The following is a 9963-nucleotide window of genomic DNA, read 5'->3' as shown; positions in this document are numbered from 1 at the left end:
CTTCCAGGTTTCTTCTGAAGTTGGATTGTTGCTGTTTCTTTTGGTTTCCCTTGTTTGTTTTTCATCTGTGCTCTCATTCAATTCTGTTCCTGAGACACATCTTTAAGTTCCCACTCTTCTCTGGCCTGGCTCAAACTCAGCTTGTCTTGGGCCCTTCAAGTATCGGCCTCTGGGCTGAAGAGCTCTGGCTGAGCTGGGCTGAGCTGGGCTAAGCTGGAGTTTCTCATCCCCCATGATGGGAGCCCTGGCTTTCTCCACTCCTCCCCCATTAACAAAGACAATACAAAAGACTCCTCTGCCGTTCTTATTTCTAGCTGGCTTAGAATAGCAAGTTTTCGGATTTCATTCTATCTAATTTAAGAAAGAGGCATCTGTGGGCACTTTTTTTTTCTAAAAAGAGTTCAATTTCAGTAATGTGAGCCTAAAGATTTATAAAATAGATTTATATTAAATTATGTTAATAGAAGCCTAGTAAATGCACCAATTAATTGCATGAAAAAAAAAGGTTCCCTTTTAAAAGGTCTGTCACCTTAACAGGTACATTCAAAGATTCTCTGTGAATAATGAAAATAGGAACAATTGCTCTGATGCAGGGAGCTGCATTCATCCTGGGGACAGCTTTCTGTTTGGGGGAAGGTGGGAGGAGCTCCTTTTAAAGAAGTGATTGCTCCTTTAAACCCAATTTCCTCTAGCAAATGGGTTCAATTGGAAGTGTCATTCTCTTCCTCAAGTCCCAAGGGCTGCGCTGGAGCTCCCTCCCCAGAATCCTCCTGCCTCTCACGTCAGTGTTCATCAGCGTTCCCCAAGCCCCGGCTTTCACTGGTCACCTCCCACTTTCCTCAAGGGCATCTCCAGGCGCGGGGCCTGCAAAGAAGGAGCTGGGTCTAGAGCTTAGTAAGGGTGCTGGCCGGAGCTTGTCCAAAGTCCCGGGTTCCAGCCCAGCACCACATAAACCAGGTGATGTCAGCGCTCCGGAAGATGAGGGAAGACGTTGTCCTTAGCTACAGAGGCAGTTTGTAGTCAGCATGGACGAGAGATGCTGTAATTAAGAGGAAAATTTAAAATCCCAGTGTTCTTCTATTTGTTGTGCTTGGGGTTCCATTTATACCACCACTACCACTTCTTAGCTCCTCCCCCTCCACCCTCCCCACACTCTCTGTGGGGAGTGGGGGGTATGGTCTATGTGTGTGCATGTGTGTGTGTGCATGTATGCATGTGTGTGTGTGTCTGGCACACAAGTGTGCATGCATGATATCTGCATTACTGCATACATGTGGTCACCACCTGTGACCACTGTCCCTTAGCACCTACCCCCTTTCTGGCAACTGTCTGACCAGTCAGTGAGGCCCACGCAAACTGGCACAGTCCTAATCAGATATTACTAGATAGAAATGCTGGCAAGTAGTGCGGGTGGGGAGGCACAGAGGAGGCCAGAAATGGAAGACTGCCCTTCCCAAAATTTTGTTTCTATTTGGAAAGGAAGTAGCAAGAATCAGAGCTCTGATGCATACTTCAAACCAAATCAGAATAAGAACTCCAGAGAAGATAGGCCTCCTGGGACCAGTGCCTCCATTATCTGGGCCACTGACCTCCAAGAATGAGCTGTTGGGTCCCTATTGCCAGGGTTTACAAGTGAGAAGCCTTGCCTGAGGATATAATCACTATCAGACCCTTGTCCTAGAGCTTGTGTTAGTCACTGGGTGAGCATGTAGAAGGGGGAAGTCTTTGTTCCTCCTCTCCTCCCTGGGTAGAGCCAGGAAAAAGGGGTGAAAGGTCATCTTCCTTGTATCCTGAAGCTCCCAGCTGCCTAGGGTTCTGAAGTTTGGATAGAACACCTTCCATGGTTCTTGCTCACTCCCCCTTTTTAGTCAAATAAGTTCCTCGTTTCTACTTAACATTTCCATTCTCTTTTCTGGTTGTGTTTAAGGGTTCTGAGAGTCTGTGCTTTGGATAAAGAGCGTTTAGTGGGACACTGTGGAAAGTTGGAGTCCAAGACTGCCTAGTAGACATTGTCCACATTGGCTCCCATGCACCCAAGGGGGCATGACTTACAGTGTTTGATCTGAAGATCCTTGGTAGACTATTTCTGTACTTGAGTTTACTGTCTGAGAGTTGGCTTAAAGCCTCTTAACCTAATGTGGGCAGTCAGATTCTAGATTCCTAAAACATGCACAGTAGCAGTCCTGTGTGCCCCCCCATGCACACCTGCTGCAGAAACATGCTCCACACAACACCAGTAGCAAGTCCTCGGCAAGAGCTGGTCATGAGGCCTGTGATGAGGTCCACACCGGCAGGGACCTGAGTATGGACAGACTCAAGCGCTGAACAGTGGGGGGCAAGGGGAAGGAGCAGTGGTTTGCCTTCAGAAAAGGCTTTGCTTTGGGTTGGAGTAGGCCCAGAGGGTGGGAGTGGGGTGGGGTGGGGGTTGGGGGCAGGTGGGTGGACATGACATGATTTTTTATCCTGCTTACTCCCAGCAAAGAAATTATCCTCTTTAAAAGCCCATCCCCAGCCCTAGTAAACATCTTTCCTCTCACTGGTCACTGGCCCTTGTCTCCTAAACTCGCATTTCTTAGGAAAAAGGGACATTGATTTTTAGGAAATAGGAAATGCAGTTTTTCTGCTCCCCTCCCAGTCAGCAGGACAAACACCCTACCCCACCCCCATTCCCTTCTGAGAGTCACAGACCATAATTTGGCTTGGGATGATTGTCTCAAATCAGTCCCAGCCCTCTGTATACAGCAAAGCAAGTGACCCACAGGTCTCCATTGGCCTGGATACTGTGTGGTCCTTCCTCCTGCCTGCCTGGGCCTGGTGTCCTAATGGGGTCTGAAAGACTGAGCAGGTGTGTGTGGGGGGTGTGTGTGTGTGACAGACTCGGGAAATGTGATGTTCATGAACAAGATGATGACATTCCCTACCTTTTCTGTTGCAGGGGAGGACTGGACTAAACTAAATCAGACATAAAAGAGGGGGAAAGGAGAGAGGGAGGGAGGGAGGGAGAGAAGGAAGGAGAGAGGGGTAGGGAGAGGGAGGGAGGGGAAAGGAAAGGGAAGGAGGGAAGGAAGGAGGGAGGAGCTAAATAATTCTTGTGACTTGAATCTATTGGGTGACTTCTTAATACAAATAATCAGTAATCCCACTGGTGGTGGTGCTGGCACTCAGAAGCCAACTTCCACAGACCCAGGCTGAGACACCAAGGCCAGGTCTTGGCTACTGGTTGGCAGACATGAAGCCCTGGGACACAGCCAGGTGACTCTGACCAAGTAACAACATCACAAATAATAAGCAAACTCCGCTCCCTAGGGAGAGTATTACTCTACAAATACCTCTTGGACTGTTTTAGAAATATGAGATTGTAAATATTTAGAAAAGACACTTTTCTGTCCCTGGCTTTTTGTTACCTTGGCCCTGAGGACATGAGGACATCCAGTCAACTCTGACTTATACAAGGCAACAGGTAAATTGTAAGTTTCCTCACACTAACCTGTTTGGTGGACTGTGGATCTCCTAAAAACTACTCCTATCATGTGAATTTCTTCACAGGATTTGGGTTTTAGTATCCAGCAAGATGAAAGGCCAGAGAAGAGGGGAAGTGACCCAGAAAGTCAATAGTGGGTTTTGGGTAAGATCAAGGGTAAGTAAAAATGGGCTGTGGGCCTGGCATGGGTGGTAGAGGCAGGTGCATTTCTGTGAGTAGAAGGCTGTGTGGGACAGCATAGTGAACAAATGAAACAGAACACATGGGTGTGGGGTTGCTCACCTCTCTGCCTCCTCTATAACAGGTTCCCTTGGCATTGTCAGTGTCCCTCTAACAGCTCCCTGTTCTGTCAGGTCACCCGATTTGATGAAAGCAGCAGTGTCAAATGAGGACTCAGGTATCTTTTTGTTAAGAAGTTTCTGGTGCACAGAAAACCTTAAGTTCCAAGTTCTATCAGCTGGGTGATCCACATGACTGCAGTCAGTATTTCCCTGTAAGTCCTCACCCACCCACCCTACATGACTGTCTCTAGATATGGGGGGGAGCAAGCACCACAAATTAAAAATATTTGTTTTATTTCATTTATTTAAATAAATATAAATATAAATTTTATATAAAACTATTCACATCCGAAGGGACTTCCAGAGACTTGGATTTAAAATTCTCCCCCATGAAAAATTTCAGAAAAGCAAGACCTACAGAGTTTAACTCTATATTAATGGCAACGTCAATGGTTTCATTTTAAAACAGCAACAAAAACAATGAAGAAACCCCTGATCTGATCAAGTTCTGGAAAGACAAGGGTGACAAATGACATGTGGTTTCAACCCATTCTCCCTCCCCATAGCGTATTAAACTTAAATCAATCCTGTTTTTCCTGTTATATGAGACTGATTCGAATTCTAGATTATTTACATTAGAAACAAACATTAAGAAAAAAAAAAGATCCATAACTCCGAGTAGAGTCCCAAAGAGTCAAGAAGAAGCTTCAAAGTCGGGTCCAGCTTTGAACTCTCTGGACTTCTCTGAGCTCCTTTACTAGATGAAGGCAAAGCACTAGAACTTGGGTCTCTGTGCTGACGCCGCAGGGGCTGCCGGGAGCAGGGAGCCTGGTGAGGAAGCATCTTCCTTTACAAGGGAGAAATCTCCTTGTCTTCGTTAGCCGAGGCTGGGGACAAGGAGTCCTCGTCCTCCGAGCGCGCATAATGCGCCTGGCTACCCACGCACTTGCAGCTTGCGTGACTGTTCCTCGAAGCGCCTTTCCCCTCCTTCTTGTGCTTCACGCGACGGTTCTGAAACCAGATTTTCACCTGCTTCTCTGACAGGTTCAGGTACGTCGCAATCTCGATCCTCCGGAGTCGGGACAGGTACATATTGGAAGAGAATTCTCGCTCCAGCTCCAGGAGCTGCGTGCTGGTAAATGCTGTCCTCATCCTTTTGCCGTTGGGTACCTGGCTGGTGTCAGAGCCTCCTACAGACCCAAAAGAGAGTAGAGATGAGGTGCAGGAAAGGTATCCCCTACCCTACTTGTCAACTATAGGAAAGGACGGGTCTCTAGAACCCAATCTAACCCAACACAGTCATGCTCGTCCCAGTTTCTCATTCTGTGGCCTCTCTGGGAGGGAGAGAGCCATCCCGAATTCAGGCCTCCAGTAGGCTCTGCATTTTAAGTTAAAGGACTAAGAGCGCACTGGGACTTGCACTCCTCTGCTGGCCTTCCGTCCGCCTATTGAAGAGGAAGCTGCTAGCAGCCTCACCCAAAGTCATAGAAACCCTTTAACCAGCCAGGATGGTAAGAGGCCATCCTGAGATTCAAAAACACCCACCCCAAACCTTAGTTAGTCAACCTCTGGTTTCTCTGAAGTCACCATCCAGGTGCCCAAAGCCTGGATAACACACGACACTTGTGCACCTGTACCGCGAAGTGCATAAGGCCTCATCCAAGAGGTTGACAAGTTAACCTCCACCTCCATGGAATTTCTGGGGACGATCTCAATAGTTCCGCGAAGTCCCACCTCCCGCCACACCCCATCCTCGGGTTCGCACCTCCTCCCCTCACAGCGCAAAGTTTGTTCCCCGGAGGTGCGCAGGTATCCAGGGACCCCGCCCTACCCATGGTGAGGCAGTGGAACCTGCGCGGGTCCGACACGTTGTAGGTGGTGGCGGCGGCGCAGACAGGTGCGTGGTGCTGAGGGTGTCCCAGGGCCGCTGCGGCAGCCGCCGCAGCTGCAGCCGCCGCCGCCGCCGCTGCCGCTGAGCCCGGCTGCTGGGGCTGGTGATGGTGATGGTGGTGCTGAGGTGGGTGGTGGTGATGGTGTGCGTGGCTCACCCGTGGGCAGAACTGTGGGTCCCCAGGACCGGAAGAGAACTGGCTCTTGAGCAGAGGTAGGGCGCCCGTGCCCCCAGCCGCCCCGCCGCCCGCCACCGCAGCCCCTGCGGTCCCATTAGCCCCGCCACCGGCTCCTGCGGGCGGGCGCGAGGAATGCAGGTGCGAGGTGACGCAAAGCGGGCACACGCAGAAAGCGCCGCTTTTGCGGGACGGGCAGCCCGGCCCCGACACCGACATCACTAACGGGGACGGCATGCCTAGTGGGATGAAGAAATCCGGCCCCGGGTGCGACTCCGGCAGCGGGGGTGCGGGCCGCGAGGAGTCCTTGATGATGAGAGAGTCCACATAGAAGGAGCGCGACATGTCGACGGGAGATGGATGACTTGTCCTGCAGGCCGCGGCGTCCCCTCGCCTTTCGAGATACGAGCTCTGCCTAGGGAGCTGGGCGGACGCGGGCGGTCAGGCCCTCGGGGACGCTGAGGTGTCGGCGTCTGGGACTCGAACAAAGGGGTCCCTGGAGAAGGTTGGTCCTCGCGTCCCCCGCCTGGCGCCCCGGCTCCAGGATTTTATAGCCCCCACCCCGGCACGTGATGCTGCAGAGTACCGCTCAGCTCAGGCTCCTCCGCAGCTCCCCACCCTCGGGATAGGCTGCCCGAGTCACAACAGAAGCAGGGGGGGGGGCGGGCAGGGAAGAATGCGGGGGAGGGGGGAGACTTTGCAAAGTGTAGAGTTTGTTAATTTGCTGGGGGATCGACCTCCTCTCCACCGCTCCTCCACCCTCTCTGCAGAAAATCCCAGCGGTACACCCTCTGTCCTGCCCTCTTCCTGGCTCTGTCCAACTTTTCACCGCGACGCGACGCAGAGCTCACCAGGTGGGGACTGCCAGGACGTTTAAACTGGGGTACCCAATGCTTCCAAGCTCCTCGGTGTCGACCCTGGCTGCACAGTAGAGCTTGACACTTCTGCTCGGAAGGAGGGTGTGTGATCCTGGAGTGGCGGTCGGTCGGCCAGTCTAATCCTCACCACACTCATACCTGCCCTTGCTCCCCAGGTTTTAGACTTGGCCAAGGTCATTCACACTGGACCAGTCTGGCGGGTAACTTTCAGGCTGAGAAACAACGCTCCAGGTCGGTGCTACATCAGGTCCCAAATGCTTTTGTATTGGGGGATCTCTTGCGGTCAATCAAACCAACGACCCTTTCTTGAGCATCTTTCTAATCAGCAGTTCGGCCTTCAGTAGAGAGGGCCTGAGGAGTCGGCCTTTTCTTATTCCAAGCAGTTACATAGTTTACAAGCTCAACCTACAAACTCCACGCAAAAAAAATTGAGAAAACCAAAAGCAGTCTTTTTGGAGACTGGAGTAGGAGCTGGAGGAGGCCTTCGGTCTAAGTCGAGCGATCTCTTGTTAATACCACCCCACTCTTCTCAATAGCGATGCTCTTTGCATCCTCAAGTCCTAAAGTGAAAGAGAATAGAGCCAATTGGGGCATCCGGCCTGTGTCTGTGAGGAGTGCCGTGGTACCAGAACCCCACTTCTGTGGACCAGCGACCTGGGGTAGCCCCACACCACCGCTGAGGCTCTTAATTTTGGGGGAAGTCAAGGCAGCAAAGGTGACAGCACTTTCTTCCCTGTCCTTTTGCTAAAATGGCTAACTTCCAGTGTAAGTTCATAACAGTGACAAAAAAAAAAAAAACTTGAAAACTGGATTCCCTCAGCCTGAGAATTGCTGGAGGAGTGGTTCTGTCTCTATGTTCTCTGGATTTCTCTTCCCATCTCTGTGGCCACCTCTCTCTTGCCTGATGCAGAAGTATAATTGGGTTGTAGGGATGCCCCGCTCTAGGGAGCCCAGGATTTATGGATGGCAATTAAAGTTTTATGAATTGCAGCTGAGGCTGGTTATTGAGCTATTTGAATGTGATTAGAATTCAATTAGAAAGTGGTTAGTGGACGGTGGGTCTCCAGAGTGTAAACAGACAGCTATTCCAGAAATGTGCTAATCCAACATCTTGTGACAACAATTAAGGAGTCTCAGGGCTGAGCATGGGGCCACTCACTTGTAACTACTTTTGCATCCTAAGGTTTGCCTCCACAACCTTCTAGGATGCTTATTTTCATCCAGCCCACCCAGTCAAACCCAGCTCTGTCAACCCTACTCTCTCCTTTGACTGGAGAAGATCAGATCCAGGCAGTTCCTACCCAGAAGTCCTTGCAATCCTTCTAATCCTAGGAAAAGTATTTGGAATGCAACAATTGAGAGAGGTTTGATGGCAGATTATTATTAAGATTTATTTATTTTATATATAGGGGTGTGTGTGTGTATGTATGTGTGTGTTGTCTGCGTGTATGTACATGCACCACATTTGCAGTGGGACCAGAGTTATGGATGGGTGTGAGCATCATGTGGGTACTGAGAACCAAACCCAGGCCCTCTGCAAGAGCAACAAGTGCACTTAATTGAGGCATCTCTCTAGTTCCAGAGTATTTTTTTAAGGCCTAGATTGTTCAATGTGGTTAATAGGATGGCACTTTGAGAAAATAGTCCTTTTTCCTTTCCTCTGGCTAGGTAGGTTACCAAGTATTCTCAGCAGCTTCTGGTGTGCTTCCAAGAATTGCTCTGTTCATGTTCTGGAAATGGTACTGTGTTCAGACCCATTCATTCTAGGGACTCAGTCAAGCAGGAAGGAGGTTTACATCTTACTTGGTTTATGTTGGACTATGGATACATTCAGCTTCTACTGTCAAAGGGGTCCAGGGATGGGGGGGGTTACTGAGGGCTGCAGGGGGACAGAAGCTTCCAGCTAGGGTTCCTCTGAGAGCTGGAGTGTGTGGTCTGAGAAATTTGTTCACCAGAGTCCTTTGCTAATTGCTTAGGCCCACCAAGAGCAAGTATTTGGGGGCTGTATCCCCTCCCATAACCTTTTCCCCCAGTTCTCCATGCCTGCCTTTTCCTTCCCCTTCTAGAAGGCAGCTCCACCCATGATCCCTGCCACTGCAAGCCCACCCTCCGTATCCTGGACAGAGCTGCAAACTTCTCAGAGCAAAGGAGGAGGTCACACAGGCCTTCTCCCAAGCAGGCTGGTAGACAGGCAGCATGCCCACAGTGCTTGCCCCAGCGCACAATTTTATTTCTCAGTGATTCTGTCTGATAAAATTTCATCGTCCATTAAGTAAGCCCCAAAATGAGGGCTCTTATGAGCCTATAATGAGCTCTAATTGCCAAGACTCGGGGAGCCACGTGGAAGGATTTATTTGGTATTAAGCAGTTGGGTACAGAGTACAGGCTGTTACCTTAGCCATTACTTTCATAATTCAAGGAGAAAATTAGTTCTTTTAAGGGGAGGGGGAACCCTTTGCTTCCTTCTCTTTTGCTGAGGCTGGCTGGCTTTGTCTTGCTTGAGTGCAAGGCAGTGTCACAAATTCAAAGGTGACAATATTGCTTTTCCCCATTCCCAGACAGAGCACCCTCATCCCGCCCTCAGCTTAGCAGAAAAAAAAAATCAAAGCAGCTGTAAAAAGAGCAACAGTGCCTTCTTGCCACTGGACTCTAATGTTGGGTTCCTTCCAGCTCAGCCTTGAGGCTTGACAGCTTGGATTCTAGGTTTCAAATGTTCATATAGGACTTTCCCCTGTTGCCTGTGATGGAACCCGACCCGAAACTTGCTTCCCCTTTCACTTTTCTTTCTTCCAGTTTCCTTTCATGGTCGAAGTGGCATGGCTTTTTCAACAGGCCCCAGAGTGCTGACCTGTTGATGTGCTTAACCATTCCTTTTTATTTTTCAGGCATAACCCCTACTTTGCACCTTCTCTGTATCCCCAAGGCAAGGGCTCCCCCCTTCCATTCTCAGTTTTTTTTTTCCTGCCCTCTCTGGTTTAGCATTTGTCTCTATAGTTCTCCAGCTACAAATCGAGTCTGCAAGTAGAGCCGGACAGCCAGGGAGTTGGCTGGGCTGCTTTGGATTTATTTGCTCCTCTTACATTGATTTCATATTAGTTTCCAAAGCGATGAATGATCTCAAAGCTGGGTTTTGTTAGCCGAACACAAACAGGAGACAGGACTTACTTGCCCCCAGCTCCCTTTAATGAGGTCATTATCAAAGCGTGAACAAGTCTATGAATGTTTTATTGAAAGAGCATCGTTAACTTGTATCCATC

At 49.8% G+C, this 9963-nt stretch overlaps 1 protein-coding gene across 1 annotated transcript; it reads right to left on the bottom strand.

Moving 5' to 3' along the window:
- Nucleotides 1–4116: 4116 nt before the first annotated feature.
- Gsx2 (GS homeobox 2) lies at nt 4117–6313 on the bottom strand. The gene is made up of 2 exons (XM_005080779.4): nt 5594–6313; nt 4117–4952 (listed from the first exon to the last, which is right to left on the bottom strand). The coding sequence occupies exons 1-2, from the start codon at nt 6171–6173 to the stop codon at nt 4612–4614; spliced, it is 921 nt and encodes a 306-aa protein (XP_005080836.1). The 5' UTR covers nt 6174–6313; the 3' UTR covers nt 4117–4611.
- Between the last annotated feature and the right edge of the window lie 3650 nt (nt 6314–9963).

Source organism: Mesocricetus auratus, unplaced genomic scaffold (genome assembly GCF_017639785.1).
Source record: "Mesocricetus auratus isolate SY011 unplaced genomic scaffold, BCM_Maur_2.0 Super-Scaffold_100006, whole genome shotgun sequence".
Lineage (NCBI taxonomy): Eukaryota > Metazoa > Chordata > Mammalia > Rodentia > Cricetidae > Mesocricetus > Mesocricetus auratus.
Note: the sequence above shows the minus strand (reverse complement) of the source record. Positions and strands in the feature narration are given on the sequence as shown.

Bases quoted from the DNA above. Each gene is read 5' to 3' on its own strand.
- Gsx2 (XM_005080779.4), bottom strand. From the start codon at position 6,173: ATGTCGCGCTCCTTCTATGTGGACTCTCTCATCATCAAGGACTCCTCG. The intron at 4,953-5,593 runs GTAGGGCGGGGT...TTGGGTCTGTAG, and splicing joins GTTCCACTGCCTCACCATGG to GAGGCTCTGACACCAGCCAG.